At 35.1% G+C, this 19,772-nt stretch overlaps 1 protein-coding gene and 1 long non-coding RNA gene across 7 annotated transcripts in view; one reads left to right on the forward strand and one right to left on the reverse strand.

The window, feature by feature from the left end:
* The first annotated feature begins 5 nt into the window (after positions 1-5).
* LOC128853117 (uncharacterized) lies at positions 6-18,927 on the forward strand. Its single transcript, XR_008451383.1, has 4 exons — positions 6-113; positions 14,542-14,667; positions 18,417-18,473; positions 18,795-18,927. It is a non-coding gene; the product is annotated as an uncharacterized LOC128853117 (long non-coding RNA).
* CCDC138 (coiled-coil domain containing 138) overlaps positions 1,689-19,772 on the reverse strand; it is a 36,603-nt gene continuing 18,519 nt past the window's right edge. For 3 of the 6 annotated variants that reach the window (XM_054075136.1, XM_054075145.1, XM_054075126.1), the window contains 3 exons: positions 18,792-18,968; positions 4,110-4,248; positions 1,692-3,002 (listed from right to left, as the gene is read on the reverse strand). In XM_054075136.1, the coding sequence (XP_053931111.1) occupies positions 2,831-3,002; positions 4,110-4,248; positions 18,792-18,968 (488 nt within the window). In that variant the 3' untranslated portion in view covers positions 1,692-2,830. Of the gene's footprint in view, positions 3,003-4,109; positions 4,249-18,791; positions 18,969-19,772 lie in introns of all 6 variants that reach the window. The other 3 variants (XM_054075155.1, XM_054075175.1, XM_054075164.1) reach the window with 3 other exon arrangements.

Genomic DNA, 19,772 nt, shown 5'->3' on the forward strand with positions numbered 1-19,772 from the left:
AGGGGAAGGAGAGCAGGGTGGGGATATTTCAGCAAGGCCACAACGCAGAGTGGTGTGAACAATGGGCATGGGCTGGCCCACAAGAGCGATGTTCACGACAGTGCAACAAGCAGGTGAGTACAAAATTTAAGAAACCAAATACTTAGAAGCAGAAATATAGAAATAACAGCAATTTTGGTAAAAAATTTGTCCTGGTACCAACTTCTGTCTGGTAATGACAAACACAAGCTAGGTTCCCTACGCTTCTAATGTAGACTCCCTTATTAGTTAGCTTAATTACTCTAGGTTATCAATTACAAATTGAAACAGTACAGATCTAAAAGTCTCCATTTCAGTTTCTTATTTGACCATTTTAGTTCAATTTTGTGGTAGACTGACATTTTACTTCCCTTGAAGTCTTTGATCCTGAAATCATATTGTTGTAACACAATCTTTTCACTTGTATTTATAGTCCTCATGTCCCACAAAACCATGTACATTTAAAGATGCAATCCAATACAAACTGAAAACGTAATGGCAAATAAAACCAATTCCAAATACATCTATTTACCTTCCTAGATGTTAACAGGCTTCATAAGTATTTCTGAGCTAAGAGGATTGATTAGTAATTAATTGGAGGGGGGAAATGTTATGTTTTATATTCTTTAAAGATCTTCACTGGAAAGTTTTATGAAAATGTACTAAAGAACTACTATAAGTTGTCTGTCAACAACTGGCTTCAAAAAAATTCACTTCTACTGTCACAAGTCTAGCCTCCATAAGACTCTGCTGAAGTGGATTTCTGTCTTTCACTTTTTACCCAAGAATTATTATCCTGAGTCAAAAATCAAATGTACATTCCTTACTTCACTATAGCTTTTTTAAATAGAAGTATCTATTCTGGACAAGAGACTTTATATTCATTTGCATAATCCATTTTTTCTTTATTTCTGATACTTATTGTTTACTGTAATACGTGAATCAAGAATGCGTATCTTTCTTCACAGCTCAGTTAAAATTTACTAAGCATCAAAATCATTAGTCTCCTCCTCAGTTCATCAATCAACTTAACTACATTAATATTTAACAGATTTAAAAAAATGTTTTTAATTTTAACAGAAATGTTTTAGATCATAAAACCTTGAAATTAACAGTGATTCATCTCTTCAGACCGTAAACACTACTGCGTATAAAACACAAAGGACTCATAGTAAAAGCTACATCATGGTCTTTGCACCTTTAACCACATCCCCTTTGCTGTTATTAGAGCACACTGAGTTCAATTGGTACCACAAGGCAGTTTAGTAGATTAAATAACATGATGAAGGCCAAGAGCACAATCAACATTCTCATGAATATAGGAAACCTAACAACTTCCTATAGATTTTTTTTTTGTTATTAATTTTCTGATATTGTTAATGACCAAACAGAGAGAGTAACACATGAGGACTAGGAACACACCCCCTAAATAAGAGGATTTTGTCTCCAGCCAAAGATATACGCAAGCTTTTGCACTGCTGGTAAATCTAACAGAAATCCAAAACCACTGATGAGGAAATACTTACTCCAAAACATAATCCATTGTCAGCAAAAGCTTTTAGCTATGACTAGTAGCGTCTAGAACTCCTTAGAATTGGTTTCCTGCCCAAAGAGTACACACCGCTTGCTCTCTCCTCCAGACATACTTGGTGCCAAAACTGGTGTAGACTCCCTTCATAGGAAAGCTTGTCAGAAATGTATGTCGAATTGCTAGAGAAATATTTGCAGTTAGAATTCAACTTCAAAGACTTCGGGTAAGAAATACAAAGGAAAACCAAGAAAAACATTATGAAAATGAGAAGTAAACCTCTCTGAAGTTTTATACTGATTGTCAGTGTTAACCAAAGACTAACATAGAGCAGACCTTTAAATTATAACTGCAGTTTCAATTTTACAATTAAAGAGTTTGTTACGGTATAAATCAGAAATGGAAGACTTCAGTTGAATTTTTAAAAAGCATTCTATTTCCTATGTGTAAGAACCTCTGAACACAGAATTGTGGCAGACAAAATACATTCATCACACTCAGAAAAGAAATAGGGGTACTAAGAGACCAAATGAGGATTGTATTGCAAATTAATATAAAATATAGCAAAACCAATAAAATATAATAATTTTCATTAGGGATTAATATTGCCAGGCATTTTAAGAAATGTTTTTATTGACATTTTGAGAGACATTACAACCCAAAGTTACACTAGAAATCATACAAAGTAGGATAAAATACTAAATGCTACATAAATACAAGAAAATAGCAAACAAACATCAAGATATTCTGAAATCCAAATGACAACAAAATTTCTTTTTCAACACACCTAGTTATGTTAAATGAAAATCTAGTTTTAATCATTAGAAGTGTAACTATCTCAAAAGATAATTCTGGTACCTGCCAGAGGTACCAGAAGGTACCAAAAGGTACCTGCCTGTTACTTATCAACCACAAATTAAATAAATGTATAAAACTATCTGAAGAGTCAAAGCTAACTAAAATTCGTACCTGTAAGGAAAGGTTGGTATTTCTTATCTGCTTACTCACGGGATCCAATTTCTTAGATTGCAGGAGTCATTCAGAAGAGCAGCATTATTTCCCTTCTTTATAAAAATTATCAAATAAAGCCATTTAGCACATTGTACAATTTTTCATTTTCTTTTTTTTGAATGAGGGAAATATAAATGAGATTCCACATGCTACAGGGTAATTTATAGTACTGAAGTTCTGCTGAGTTTATTTATAGAAAACGGTGGAAAAAAAAAATCCAATTTTCAAGTAACATAGGCAATTGGTATAAATTACACAGACTGAAAGATAACGCTAGTGACTTGTGCTTAGACTGGAGGTGAGAGAGCTGCTCCTAGACAATCCTAAATTCAACAGAATTGAATTGAGGTTTATACAGAGGAACGCGTGATCTGGGTTTGCAGTCCTGTGCAGTTCTTGGATCGTTTGGTGAAGATTAAACAACTCAAACATCTTCATATTGCTTCTGCAAGAGATTTTACATAAAATAATTGTCAACTGAAAATTGAGAAGTTTCATCCAAGCAGTAAAGATTCTACAGAAAATAATTTCTTTAATGAAGAAGAACGTGCTATATATAGGGATTTTCATATAATTCTACATTGCATATAACGTCTCTAAGTAGAAGGTAATCAATGCATGGCAAAAGAAATCTCTGCAAATATCACCAAAAACTATCATTTCACTTGAGTAAGTGGTATTTACATGTAGCATAATGAAAGCTCAAGGAAAGGCTATAACAAGGTTTCACTAATATGAAATAAGACTACAGAAGCAATAAAAAAAAATTAGGATTTCTAAAAGTAAATTTTACTTTCAGTGTATTTCCAATGTAAGTTACGATTTATATCAGATTATATTACAGGAAAATATATTTTTTTTCCTAGAATTCAATTTTGTTCCTAATAAAGTCAACTGAAAATCTCATTTTTATCAACAACTTTAAGTCTATTGTAAAAAAAAATCACTCATTTATGATACCTGCTTGTACAAATGAAACAGTTACTTTAAGTAATGCACCTATGTAGCTCAGGTGCATGTTACTACTGATATTATGAACACCTTTGTTATAATAATTAACCAGTAAGCAATGGGAATATATTTTATATAGATTAACATTCCCCAAAGGGCTTAAATAGCTCAAGACTTAAATTTTGTTTTGAAGGAAATGAAAATTGACAGAACTTTAACACAAGTGACAGATGAAGCTAAATTTTGAAAAAAGATACTACCAAGTACCCCAGCAAAACTGAAGGTCAGGGGACAAGAAAAGATGAGTTCTCTTCTAAGTGTTTTTGTCATCTGCATATATGAGGAATATTTCTTCTTTAGGCTGTGGTTTTTTTCAGTTTGCATCCTGTAAATTGAACTAAGATGGACTTACAAGAAAATTGAGAGTCTTGTCCTACACATCTGTGGCAAAAACAGTTTAAATTTAGCTGCTGGCAGAGAAAGTCCAATGCTGTCTATGGTGGAGCAAGTAAACACCAAAACAGAGACAAGTCTTTGAAAAGGGAGAAAGATAAAGGTCCCTGATCTGATAACTAACAGAATAATAGTAATAAAGGATTACTTTATTCTGGAGAGGTTTTGCAGTAAAACACAGAGTTTTTCCAAAATCTGAATATCTAGCTTAGAACTTCGAAGCAATGCAGAGCAAGTACGGAAGAAGGATTCATTACTGCAGGCTTCCAGGAAAGGCTGTAAGGAACCTGTAAAAGAAAATAATTTAAAAACTGTATCACAGAACTTGGTGCAGAGAAAAGTAAAATGGTTCTTGATAGCTTTAGAGGGCTTTAAATGCCTTATGTTGTGTAATTATTAGAGCAACAAAATAACTCAGTTTATGCTGGGCACGTAATACAAAACTCAGGTAAAACTAGGAACCGAAAAAATGCAAGCTTCTAATACTTCTGGCATTACCAATCTTTGCATTAAAAACAAGGCCTACTCCTTTAAGAACAAAGGAAAACAAGAAACAGAATCATTTTAAACTCAAATAAAAATTCTTATCTTGAACATGTTTATTTAGTGCTCATTTATCATGGTTCTCTCCTTTGATCATGTGAGGGGAACATTAAGCTGTGCAAAAAGACTCACAAAGAAATACTTTAAGCTGCTGCAAATCACATGGACAGGGTAGTACATGTAAAAGTTAATGTGATATCTGACAGCCTTTCATTATCAAAATACTCTCACTGTACTGTTTCAAGACAGGCAAAATAATAATTGAGAGGTAAAAGTAAGAGCTAGATAAAAACAATTAAATACTCACAAACTCCCTTAAAATAGTGGATTATTTTTTACATCCTGTTGTACAACATTTCCCTCTAACCTGTTCCCCAAAATGTAACCACTTCAGAATAAGGTTAAATCTGCTTCCTTGTTATCTCATTCTTGATTGATTCTGATATTACAGATTAATTTATAGCAAAAACATAAAATAAGTAACAATTGATGATTTTTTTAACAAACGAATAGTCTTTCATATAGCATAGGGCATTTGCATTATAAGAACACAGATGTGGGGAAAATAGTCTAATGTCTAGATAATGTTAAAAATATTTAATGCCTTACAGAAACTAAAGAAACTGCAATATGGAAATTAAAGCATAAACTAATAAACGCAGACATAAAAAAATTTCTTCACACATATGCTGAATACTGTAATTTATAAATAAGATTTTAAAATGCTTTTATCAATTCAAAGAGGACAGGAAATATCTTTTGGTCAAGATTTTCCCTTTCCTGGTCCAAGGACAGACAATTTATTAAATATAAGAACTAACCTTGGAGTGAGTTCAAGGTTTTAATTTATTTCAGGAGGCTTACTGATATAAAACCAGACGAAATGCTACAGAAAACTGTTGAGGCTTTAAAAAAATATTCAACTTGGCAGTTAAAATCCGCCTGAAATCCTAAAACAACTAACTGTCTCAGAACTGGGCTTTTTTACTGAATATTCAACAAATACCCAACCAACAAATGACCCAGTGTCACTCTCCTTCAATGCCGAGTACATCTTATCATGCATTACAGTATACAGTGAAGTCAACAAGATTTGTGGGCCTTTGCTGGTTTGTACTGCCAGATGAAGAGACCAGGAAACAGCAAATGCCTCTAGCACAGACCAGAGAATCTATGGTTACATGTAATCTTTCCTCTCCTTTCAGTGGAGGTGCTTTCAGAAGAATTGACTTAAAAGACTAGATTCAACAGGCAGAACCCACAAAATACATAATAGAATGTGTAGATGGAAACTATACAGATGCAGAATAATAGACTGTGGTAGCCAAGGGTCATCCTTGCAGCAATAAAAAGCAAGATGACAACGGATGTACTATGAAGTCTGGAAAAGGCAGGCAGATATTTTGTGGTTTGCGAAGCTGAAATGTCTATTAATTAACCAAAGCAACACAAACCAATAATTATTCCGAAGGACATACATTAGCAAGACAATAAATGGTTATAAATTCATTTATTCTTCTGTTTACTTCTCCTTCTATCTTTCTTGCATTCTCCCTACCATGTTTAATCCAGATATGGTTTTATGCATACTCTTCTCTCACTTTTAGTAGTATTTCCAGTTACAATTCGCTGTCTCAAAATTGTAACAGTAATAAATATAAAACCAGAACGAAAGTAAAGTAGAAATGTAAGCAGTAATCAGAAAAAAGATACTGAAAAAATGATAAGTACTTATACATTTTTATTCTCTGTCAAGAAAGATACTATTTCTCATTTTATTTTAGCTTATGGTCTGCAATTAAGGATAGAATGCTATAGCTAAAGTGATGCATTAAGTACCATTGACAGCTTCTAAGACAAGAAAAACATCACGGATATTGGAATAATGAACTACGACTGCGTTTCTATAACCTGCAGACACCACAATACATTAAAAGTGAAAGAATTAGAGCCTGAACATTACAGGAGAATTTCTAAAAGAAACAAAGAAAAGGGCAAAGATGAAAAGATGATTCATCATTAAGATGAAAAATAAAGTTCATCCTGAAGAAATACATTTATATATTTACATAATTTATTATAAATTTTCATGTAATACATAAAAAAAGTTTGCCAGGTGTTTGCACTGACCTGAAAATTCCTCTTTATCAAATACCACAAGGGACCAGTAGAATGCTGTAGAATATATTCTCTAAGGAAAAATTAACTTGAGAATGGGGGATTATTCTAATGTACAACTCAATATGTAACAGAACTGAACAAATTTGGCAGGGATCCTACAAGAGAAGGCACTATTGACCACATTCTGCCTTTGGTGTGCACACACAGTCCCCATGATATATTAATAGTTACCCAGAGCATACTGCTTTTATTATATCTTTTAATATTTCTCTACTTTCACTGCAGAAGGTATTATTTTTCAGAAATTGTGACATGAAAAACTCAGGGCTATTAGTCAATTACAGTAAGCAGAAAATCCTTAGATGTATCGCTAAATTTAACACATACTGTGAACCCATAACTGACATAGACTGGAGATTCAGTGCTCTTTATAGAGCCACTGCTCTCTATGACTGAACTTTGAAGTTATTAAATTCCTACAGCAGTGAATCAAACCTGGAAAAATAATCAACCCAGAATTCACTTCTAGTGTGATGGTATCGTGCCCTGGTGAGTCTAACTTATTAAAATCCATGAGAAGAGGTGACAAGAATACAAACAGAAACCGCAAATAAGCAAAGAACACAATGAACACAATCCTATAATCTTAAAACTACTTCTTATCAAATAATTTCTATTACTTAGGAGTGTCTGAAGTAAAAAATTCTATAGAGATAGCAACAAGAGACAACCTTCCTAGAGGAAGAAAAATCTAGGACTACAAATTATGTTATCACACAGGAAGTACAACATTACAGAAAATCTTCTCCAATTTGCTACTGTTGCTACAAATGACTGCCCATTCCCAAGAAACAGAAATGGTCCTATCAACCTGCACTGCACCACAGATGAAATCTGCTTTAAAAACACAACTTGAACAGTATCTCTTACTTACCAAAGATGTTTCTCAGGAAGTGTAAATAAATGTGAGAACACTGACAATCAAGAAGTAAATTTAAATAAAGGTTTTTCTTCTTTCTATTGACTTTTAAGACAACAAATGGCTTTAGAAACTTATTTAACATGACTTCTGACTCACCTGAACTCTGGTTCATGAGAGATCCAAACATAACAAGACTGCTGGGATGAAGAAGATGGCCCTATAATTTATTCTTACAAATATCCTTAAATAGCCATAAATTGCTTTACCTTCCTTTTCTGCAGGGGTAAACAAATACCATATTCAGCCACCTGGACATTACTTTGCTGCCTTGTTCTTTACCTTAAAAATATTTGATTTCATTAAAAATAAAATATATAGACATATACACACAATACATGCTGTAAGAATGTTTTGACTGTGAAGTTTACAAACCAATGTAAACAATACGTATTACTTTAAAGACAGGATTTTTACTGTAAAACAGAAGAGCCAAAGCGGAAATAATTGCTATCAAGCCTGCAAAGTTAATTGAAAACTGATAAAGGCACAAGTTTAAATGCACATGGCTCATGTATTCACTTTAGATAAGCTTTTGCAGAATATGTTGTAAGTATTCAGAAAATGTACAAAACAAGCATATAATTTAAATGCATTTCTAGCTGATGAACTAAAAGAATACAAGCTGCACTTTTAAAAATATTTTTGGTGTAGAACTGTACAGATTTTGGTTTTATCAACTATTTTATAAAAACTAAATTGGAATCCATTCTGACAAGACTTTGGCACAATTTAAAATAATCTGCAAAAGCCTCCACTGGTATCTTTAAAAAATTGCGGTATGTTGTATTTGCATTAACTTAACTTGATTGGTAGACTACAATGAACAATGAGCAATTTATCACTGTTGACAGAATTAACCTGAAATTTACCTTCAAAGTAATCAGTCACTCGAAGCACAAAACATCACTAGCTATTGTTATATGGAAAATTCTGTTTTACACCTAAAGCTAGGCCACCTTCAGAAAATAAAGACTGTCAGGAATGCCAACATTAAGTTCATCGTTTAACAAATTAACAATTACAGTTTGCCTCATTTCTAATTGCACGAGGATCTGCTGGAAGAACAGAGAACACATGACAGCAATGCAAGGGAGTGACGCAGCACTGTCTACTAGTGTGGAAAAATTAACGCAAAAGCTACCTGAATGTGCACCTCAGAAGAAAAACAGAACCCTCGCTAATAACCAATGGTCTATAATACAGCCACCTGTAAGATTTGAACCATTTGCTGAATTTAACTTTTTCTCCTGCAGTCAGTAACCAGGGCTGCTAAACGCCAGTGGTTAAAGCGCAGTGGAGGCAGGGCAAGATTCCAGCCAGCATAAAGTCTCTCATATGTAGATGCCTATGCAGGTGACTGAGTTCAGAGAGCCCCAACAGCAACGTCTAGTGGTCACCTGATATGCTGACCTCACTATGATCTGAATTGCTCTGCAACTTCCTAGGATGCACAAAGCATTCACAGAATCATAGAATCACAGAATCACTAGGTTGGAAAAGAACATGTCTTTTAAACACCTCCAGGGATGGTGACTCAACCACCTCCCCGGGCAGCCTCTGCCAGTGCCCCATGACCCATTCTGTGAAAAATTTTTTTCTGATGTCCAGCCTGAACTTCCCCTGGCAGAGCTTGAGGCCATTCCCCCTTGTCCTGTCCCCTGTCACTTGGGAGAAGAGCCCAGCTCCCTCCTCTATTACAACCTCCTTTCAGGCAGTTCTAGAGAGCAATAAGGTCTCCGCTCAGCATCCTCTTCTCAAGGCTAAATAACCCCAGTGCCCACAGCCGCTCCTCATAAGACTTGTTCTCCAGCCCCTTCACCAGCTTTGTTGCTCTTCTCTGGACACATTCCAGAGCCTCAACATCCTTCCTGGAGCAAGGGGCCCACAAGTGAACACAGTATTCGAAGTGCGGTCTCACCAGTACCGAGTACAGCGGCAAAATGACCTCCCTGGATCTGCTGGTCATGCCGTTTCTGATAAAGGCCAAGATGCCATTGGCCTTCTTGGCCACATGGGCACACTGCCGGCTCATGTTCAGACAGCTGTCAACCAAGACCCCCAGGTCCTTCTCCTCCATGCAGCTTTCTAGACAGTCTTCCCCTATTCATGCAGTCATGAGATGGAATGTATGGGAGACTACTGTCATTCTCAAATACCAACTGCTCCCACAAAAGAAATTGTAATAGACAAGGTTAAAAATTCAGCAGGAATACTTTTGTCACAAAAGATGCTTGGAATGAAAAGAAGCCTACAAGGAAAACAAATAAGATCAGAAAAGAAAGCTATGTCTTGGAGATCAGTAAGTATCTTTCTAATAAATAGGATATCGTGAAAAGTTTTGTTCCAAAAACTTTTTCCATGAGAGCTCGCCTGCCATGTTTTCCCTGCTCCCATAGCTCCACTAGTGTAATAATCAGCTCAGAACTAGGCACAGTACTTCAAACACATGACAAACCGAAATAAGGAAGCTTTGCATAAATAAACCTAACCTGGCGTGACTTGTAATTCTGTAACATCAAATTGCAAGTGAGCAGGTAAATAAAAGTCCGAACTGTGACAATGCACAGATGTTACTCAAACTGCACAAATTGTACTACCTAGTTTCAAAAAAAGCCTTTCTTTATAAAATTATTTCAATTACACCATTGCCGCAAATTCACTTGGAAAGTTACAGAGAAAATTCAGCTAATAAGTACAGTTGTTCTACCATTCAAATACAAAAAAAAAGTGTCTTAAAATATTTTTTCTAATTAAATCATATTTTAATTTTTTTAAATTAAACTGTTTTACAGGAAGCTATAAAAATGTAAGCTGTTTATAAAAAAAAAGGAAGTTTAGGAAATACAAGCAAACAAGATCCTACTTGAATAAACTTTACTGTTCTAAAGATTTCATAAATTAACTTGACTTTAAAAGAGATGTGTATTTCCAAGTACTGATATAAACAATTCCATTTTACATCAAATACTTTTTAAAATTTAGTATTCTTATCTGCCTTCAAAATGGTATGCTGCATACAAAATATAATATTATCCTCAACGAACAGTGAAGCTTTACTTAGAGTGGCTGCTTGGCTCTACATTGGTTTATATTTAATGGTCCCTTTTATTTCATACCTTGGATTGGATGAGGCAGGGATCCAAAATTCAGAATGCCTTAGTATTACACAACTATTGCCAAATAAGAAAAAAATAATGAAAAGAACCCTTTTTTTTATAAGAGAGAAGGTTACTATTACTTCAATAGAAATCTAATTACATTATGATATTTACTGCATTTATTTTCAAAACCTGTAAACATGTATTTAATCAAAATCAAAGTATTCAAACTAAGGTTGCAATTAATTAACAAAAACGTGTGCCAATTTTTGGTGTACTTGCAAGTATACAGGTTGGTCGTAATGTTATCAGGGGCTGCATTTGACAGAGCTGGAGATTTTTGTCTGTGGTTAAAATATTAAACTAAAACATCTATTAATCCAACATAATTATTCATTGTTTTCAGAAGAGTAAATAAAATTTACAAAGGTAAGACAGGCTAACAGAGGAAGGATTTCCTTTTAAATGGTTAGTATGTCAATGTTTATCCCACATAAGCTGTAAATCATTCCTTTCGCTATAGCTTCAAACTCAGGATAATTTCACATCTGCCTTTCACACAGGTGAGGGGGAATCCTACCGCAGTATGGTACCTTGACATTTTTACCCTTTTGGTACTGCAGATTAAGCTCATTTGAAAAGTTTTGATTGTGCAAACAGTTACCATTAAAGATGATATGGAAGCATTCCAACTCGAAGGAAAAGAGCGAGGTTGTATATAGACAGTCCATATAGAAAGATTGTCTCCCTAATAAGAATCTGTGATTATTTACTTGTAAACGGAATCTTTTTACCTCCACTGGCGTGAATAATTTCCCTAGAAGATGAGCAAATCTGGATACAGGCTTAGTTATCCATGACCATGTTGTCTTACAAAAAAAATTAGAAGCGATGCTCAGTGTATGTGTAACTACAGCTCACTTTTGTAGTTACCAGAAATCTTGAGTGATGTTAATACAGTTAAGAAATCATACTTAAGCCCTACGAGAACGTGTCTTCACTTACAGTAAGCATGAGTCATTTAGAGATTTCTTTTCACTATGCACTTATCTCAATTTTTGAATAAGCACACACTAATGCAGAATATTCTCTCTAGAAAAAGCAAATTAGCTTGAAGACACAGTAAACATAAGCTTTATTTAAAGGCCAGTGTTTTGTCTAATGAGCAAGTGAATTTTTATTTCCTTGAATGAACATAAGATTGGGAAAGGGGAACCTACTAATCTACACAGCAGAAGTCAGCTACCATTGCAGGAGGAATTTAAGACGTGTATTATCTTTCTGTAAAGGTGCTAAAGGGTGAAACTGAGACAGGCAGCTCTCTGCTAAGAGCAGATGTCAAATCAAGTATGAATCAGACTAGAGCTCAACAATGCTATTTTTGATAGGCGACTATAAACGTACTACATCCTTTGGAACCCTTTTAACTGATGCACAGTACAAAAAAAAACCACAGTAAGCTGCATGAGAAGTGAGAAGATGGGAACAACAGTACTCAACACAATTGTATATGACAAGTATTCAACTACAGGGTGATTTAATACTAATGATATGATGTTCTTCAACACCCACAGAACAAATTTTCTTGCTGAGGTCATGCTACTTATTACTAGATTGTTTCCAGAAAAAGTTTTATGTCTGGCATCCAGGAACTCTCTTGAACAGCGTGTTGCAACTAAGATCCTAGAAATGAGGTCTGCTGAGAAGAGAAATTTGTAGTCATAGGGAGAGAACTCTAGGGTATAAGGATGCCCTGGAAGCCACTGGTGTCATACTGTAGCAATCTGGTTAAGTAAAAGTAAATATTACTTCAATTATTAAACATTAATTTTAATAGCAATTTAAAACGGAAGCAATAAAAGTTTTTTTAAGCAATATATATATTAAAAGCCATTCGACTAAATTGAAACACATCGATAGTTAGAAGTTAATGTATTTTGCTCTCAGAATTTCAAAGGGGTGGAGGGGTCAGAGTATTGCATTTGTGGAAGTCTCTCACTGTGCACATTCAAGGTTTAACAAGACACTAAATCACTTTCTCTGACAATACTATCAGAGAAGGTTTTGTTCTTGCTTCTACCTTCAGACAAGTTCATAGCTTAGAGTTGGGACTAAATGGACATCATGCCTTGGTAGCCTGCTTTCCTTAGCTAAGGTAAAGAAACCTTCAAAAGCCTTGCTACTGAAATTTTTCTTCCCTGTCAAATCAGCAGGAATATAACTCTTCCCCTTTCACTCAATGGGTAACAAGAAAGATGTCTTTATAGATCACTCATTAGTTTCAAAAACCACAAAAAGGATCAAGTTGAATCTTATGGCATGCATCTGAAGCCCTAGATTCAAGCAAAATGCCACCACTATTTAAAAAAAAAAAAAAAGAATGCAGGACCTGCTTCCTTAATTCTTCTTTTAGCAGTCAATCTTTAACAAAGGAAGATGGGCATCCTCCAGGAAATGAACATGGCTTGAAATCCTGGTAATAGGTATGGAGAGCCAAATAAGAGATTGGAAAGTATGAACATGAATTGTCACTCATTCCACCAGACCACGAAACAAAACCAGCACTGATGAGATAAACTACAGTGAAAATACAGTTAACTTGCTGCTTCAGTGCTGTGTTCACATGTATCAGCTACTGTAAAGCACATTTAAAACAGAAGACTGAACAGGTTGAAACGTACAGTTTTGTGCACCATCCTGGACATTTTTAAGCAGAAATGTTAGCAGAATGTATCAAGAGAAAAGGGGTAAAATATCTCTGTTGAGTTGATTTTCTATTGTCAGTTTCATAACAAGCTGTTAAGCCTCCCAAGCGTGGAATTTAGAAGCAACCAGTTGCTCCCACTGAAGCAGACTAAACCAACCAGACTTCAGCTTAGGCTACTGAGCTCGATCTGAAGGAAAAGAATCACTCTGGCATGCAAATGACACGAAATAAAACATAAATTACTTTAAATTAGGTTGCTTATCCTAATAATTACTTACACCTTAATTTCACCTACTTATCAAGTTTCTAGCATAACTTAAATGAACCAAGTATTTGCTAACAGAAAACAAATGGTTAGGTAAGGACTTCACTCAGCTACAAATTTTCTTTCCTCAAATGTACTAACAGTAAGAGCAAAGAACAGAATCCACAGAAGTAGTGAAAGATGAGGGGAGAAGTCTATTACAGCATGAAAGTAAGCTAAAATGGAAGTTCTCTTGATACAAAGCAAAATCTCTGAAATTACTTCATAATGTCTCTAGCAGCTCCTCTCTCTCTTACGCCCTGAGGAGCTGGTCGAAACTAACCTCAGCTTTTTTCACCCCTGACATTTAAAAGTCAGCCTTGTTCCAACTATGACTGGTTTTGTATATTAGAAAAACAGTAATCTGTATAACATTTTACTCTCTTCCTTTTAACATTTTTGTAAAAGAGGTGAGGCAAAGAAGATTGGCACATATATGTATTTTCTGCATCCATGACATACTCTTACAGTTCCAAAAATATTAATTATTGGGACAATGGTGAGATTTTTTTTTGGCCAGTACCATAGTTCAGAATTATACAATGGCATGAAAACTCATTGACGTCTGGGAAATGCCTGTGCAGTTGGAATACTATCCAACTTCTGATGTCTAAAACACAATGTAGTCTGGTGACGTGTGTGATACAAGATCCCAATTCGATAAATACACAAAACTTGAATCCCTCCAAGAAATAATGTGACTGTATTGTATCCTATAATGTGGCCTCTGGAACTTTGTATGCTATGATGATGCATCTCAGTTTCAAAAAACTTACATAAATAAGCTTCCCAAGTGTAACAAAAGTCTTAATCATTTCTTGGCAGAATTCCTGTCATGTCAAGATCACTGTGTTTCCATGGCCTGGCTGGACAAGTACACTGGTGTTCATACACTCTTGTGCAGAATACATGTCAACATAGATAAATTTTTCATGAAGATGTGGACCTCAGGTATGTTTTTATTAGTACTTTTAGATAAGCTGGCAGCTAGTTTACAAGACCTGCAAGATGGGCACCATTCCTGTGGAATATGGTAAGATCTCACTACCATGAAATCGAAAAGATTAAAGTATAAACCCTGTTCTTAGTAGCAACCAAAAATGTTCCAACCTGGAATCTGAAATAATACTAAGAGATGAACCAAAAAGAGCACCGTGAAGGCTGATAGCCCATCTTGTGGTTCTAATGAGGAAATAAGGACAAATAGTTTTACCACTAAGAAAGCAAATGGATAGACCTTTTGACACAAAGAGGGTCAAAAATAAACTGATATTCCCCTTTTGTCTTTGAAGCCCTACTTTGAAATGCCTTATCCCTCATTACTAAAGTAACATTTTCCATTGTTCCGTCATCTAAGCGAACACTAAGATGCTGCTTCAATAGTACCTTGTCATGGATGAGAATGGCAATATGAGAATGCAAACTCACCAAAACTATTACTAATATTCACAGCTCATACTTTCTTGCTCTTGTTAGACCTGGGATTTCAAGTGAGGTTTCCTGAAATAAAGTCTGCCACTAGTTGCGCAGGGGTCATTTGGTGAAGTTCTTCCTTTGTACTTCACACAACTGGGTTGTGCAGTGCAAAAAAAACACCATTATCTGCTTCGTCCTTCAGACTGGAAAGCATAATCTCACTGAAAACACAAAGGAGCTTTCAGTTCTTCAGGAGCAAAGAGTTTCATTAGCCTGTGAACTGAAGGGGTATCGATCTTTAAATGAAGAATCCTTTATGTTTGAACTCCAATCCTGATAGTTATTTTCAACAGCCACAGTCTTAAGGGCATGGATGTGCCCAAACGGCGAAAAGCATGTGCAGGCACATTGCTTACAAGACAGCAGGACACACAGAGATTTTGGCTATCAGCTGCCTCTCACCATACAGATTCCACTTCTTCCCACTGCTCTGCAGGAATCTTTTTATAAACAGACAATTATTAACATTAGCCTTACTTTGACAAAAGCACATGGTGAGTGTCAACACACATTTTGAGAATGACAGAGTAGATCCTGCCAAAAAAAACCTGGTTTACTGTTTATTTTTAAGTGATCCACGTTGCTTTAATTTTTCCCATACAGTAGCCATGAGATGCTGATCTAATGCAAAGAAAGCCCCAAGAAAAGTCATGGAATCTCTAAAGTGCCAAAAAACGATGCTGAAGTTCTATTACCAAAAAATTCCTCATTATTGTTATTTCCAGCCTACCAGACAAAATACAGAACATTTAACATACTGGTCACAGTTTCCAGGAAAAACTGAGGAATCTCAACTTCAAACACTTGTTCAAGTTTTGAAATCCCCTCAAGGCATCCTCTAGACCATCTTATGATCTACCAGCTTTCTCAGACAACTAAAGCACTCTAGAATTAATTATTCTTCCACCTCCCTCTGATGACCCCTCCCTTCGTTGTAGAAAAAAAAAATCTAACAGAAGGTGGCAACAATCAAAACAGTAGCAGATACTGTGTGTGAAGGCATATCCTGAGCAGGCCACGACAGAGGGGAAAAAAGTACTCAGGAATGTTACCTTTTTAGTCCTCCACCATTTCCCACTGAAATGGTGCAATCATGACCCTCCCAGATTCTTGATGTGAAACTCCTGAACAGAAATGGAGATGGAGTGCATAAAAGGCTGTGTGCCAGTAAAGATGCACAGCAATAGACTATTAATTTTCCATTAAGGTCTTCTATATAGATAGAAAACAGATGATACCAATCCCTCAGCTGTTGAATTTGATATCATGCTTTCTGTAACTGAATGCCTTATCAGCAAAGTCAATGTATGAAAGGAAACAGATCCTGGACTCATCCTACCAGATATACTAAGAAGCCAAAAGGAATAGTACTGATTTAAAACATGAAAATGTGCATACCAAAACCAAATCAGTTAACAGGCTTAAGCAGTACTGCAGACACTCTTGATATTATTTCTATCAAAGCACAGAAATAGCCATCTTAGACCAGTAGGTACATTCTTGTTATGCTGCAGTAGGCTATTTTTTATAAGCTAAATCTGAGTTTCATTTATGGAACATGAAGAACACAACATCTTACAGTAAGGTGAATCTACACGAGGACCTCAGTCAGGTCTGGACTGTATGGAACCATTAGAATTCATCACTTATTATATTATAAGGTACATGCAGTTACAGGGAGGAGTAGGGCAACAAAGAAGTTATTTCATGTCCCATTCACATCTTTAAGCCTGGAGAACTAAAATCTGAATTTTTAAAAATGCTTCACAAAAAAAAAAAATAAAGAAAGAAACAGGTTTTTTCCAGCTTTATTTCTAATCAATTCAGGTCTAAATGTAATATTTTTTAACAAAAATACTGGAATACATACAGTCAGCAAATTATTGCAGTAAGTTGAAAGAATGCCTAGGATTCCATATCTTACGAAAAAAAAAAAAGTCTACACTTTGCCTCCTGCTGGTCAGATGCTGTCTTTTCAGGTAATGCGATTCCATATTTTAGTATATGGCCAGCTACTTATGACCTCATAGTTAAGGCTGCACACCAATGCAGCTTTAAAATTGAGCATAAATTCCTGTTTTCAGCTAACAGAGAGCCCTATGAAAATTCTCTGCCTTCTTCCAGTTTGTCTTTTAATGACTTGTAATAGGAAACTTACAAAGGAACGAAAATAAAATTTCCCATCAACAACACTACTTCTTATTGTTAACGATCTCTTGCAAAACACTATGTATTGGAAAAAAAGCAGAACACGCCTATAACTTAAGTACTGGGAATTTATTCTACCAAAGAGAAAGGCTTTGCAAAAGGCTTTATATCCAGTTGCTGACAGATTAGTTCTCCATCAAATGTCAATTCAATTAAATATTACTCCTCTTTGCTTGATTTCACACATATATATCTTCTCTGAGAAGCATCACGGCAAAATATGAGTCTTTCATAATATAACCCCATTATTCTTCAAACTGCAGGCATCTAATCTATCAGAATGACTACCGCTAGGTATCAGAAGATGTATTGTTACTGTTACTTTTTACTTTTACCCAAAGTAAAACCAAGTATCACCCACCTTGCTTAGGCTACTTTTGCACATAGAACTATCTCTTTCCCCATCACTTTACCAATCATAGATATGACTATTAGGAAGAAAACTTCAGTGTAAGACTACAGTAACTATACAGTCAGATAAAAAGTCTACAAGGAAGAATAAAACTTTAGTGAATTATTTTCTGCCACTTCTCTTGCTACAAAATGGCTTTTAAATCAATGCGTTTCCACCTCAATTCATACATGCTTTCTATTTTTACTGCTACAATGCATGGTAACAAAATACTTCCAAAATAACAATATACATAGCAAAACCAGCAGCAGCCTCTTCCCCTTATCTGTTCTAAAACGCAGTGAATCTTTTTTATCTTTTTTTTTTAAAAAAAGCTATAAGGTTTACTCAACATGGCAGTGGAATGCATCACTTCCTTCATGTTCATCCAGTTGGTTAACAACTGATTCTTAGCCAGTATCACATAAAAAAGTACTGTGACAAATAAAATTAGTAACACTTCTATATGGAAATAGCATAGTAAAATAGAGCAAACCACAACCATGTCTTCTAGAAATGCCATTTCGAATTATTCAAAACTGAAAAATTACTGAAGATGAGCTGTTCATTCAAACTAGAAAAAGAATTTAAATAAAGCCTATTTTTTATCTCCACCTACTGGCAGGTTTTCACGACACAGCTTCCCTGGCACAGCCTGACTTCAACGAAAAATATCAGCAAGGTAAAACTGTGGAATTAATTGAAAAGCCAAACCAAAACCAGCAACAAAAACATTCACGCCAGTAATTAAGAAAGCAATCAGGACAAAACACAAAGCATAGGTGATGAGAGGGAGAAGAAGAGACAAGATAATTCAGAAAGAGACAGACTATTCAGAAATATATTTTATGCCTCTAGTAAATTTATATGTTACAAATGAATACTAATACTAGATTAGATTATTTATACAGAAGAATCAAGCTATTTTTACATTGTATTGAATCTTACCTCACCTGTTCTCACCATTATTTTAATTATTTTTTTAATTACACAAATTTACCAGATTCCATGGTCATCTGAAGTAATCCATCAAGAGCACTGGAAAGCAGACCTCTACTGGACACTTTTAAGTGACGTAATATGACAGGCACACATTGGTATTCCAAAAATAAGGCCTTCCCTTCATCTGTCTTCAAGTCTACGCAAAGGGAATCAAATGCCTTAGCCAGGTAATCCACTGAAAGATACCAGAACACAGAAAGTAAAACTTCTACAGTTACGGTTCCACTAAGCAATATATGAACAACTATCCTGATAGTTACTGTTGCAGATATATACTTAAAAGTTAAAGGGACAAAAATCATCAAATTTTATTTTTATTTAAAGTCATCCTGTGCCAATTTTTATTCCTTGACAATCTGTTGTGAGTGGACAAAAAGACTAACTACAACTCATATGTTGAGGAAAAATATACTTATAAAGCCCTTCTAATGTTTTGCTTAAGAATAAAGAAATCATAAACTTGCATAGTTTGAGACGATGTTGGTTTCAACATCTGGGAAACCTCTGTTAAAGGCATCAAGGGCCAACTTGCCTGAATAAGAGCAATTACTTTCATGACAGCAACGGCTCCCATTCCTTTCTATTAAAAAACTGTAGTTTAAGTTTCAGTGCATATATTTTATATACTCATCCATAGTGGAGTGCATTAAATTATACAAAGAACATAGATTAAATGAACCAATTTAATCTTCTTAATTCCTGATGTCAAATCTTTCTCAGTATCTTGGAAAAGCATTGATCACCTGGAGTGCACAAAATTTTAGTACAAGGATAGAATTTGTCCCATAGCAAAAGTTTAACTACGATGCCATCTGCTGGGTACTGACATTTTGAGGGAAATGGGGATATATGTTCAATCAAATGTGCTATTTTATCCATAGATCATTAATGCTGTGTGGTCAGAGTGATCAAAATTCATACACAGTGATATATGATGTATGTTTAATAACAGATCATGGGTTTTGTGTTATAGAAGCCA

The sequence above is a fragment of the Cuculus canorus genome, chromosome 1 (assembly GCF_017976375.1).
Source record: "Cuculus canorus isolate bCucCan1 chromosome 1, bCucCan1.pri, whole genome shotgun sequence".
Taxonomy (NCBI): Eukaryota; Metazoa; Chordata; class Aves; order Cuculiformes; family Cuculidae; genus Cuculus; species Cuculus canorus.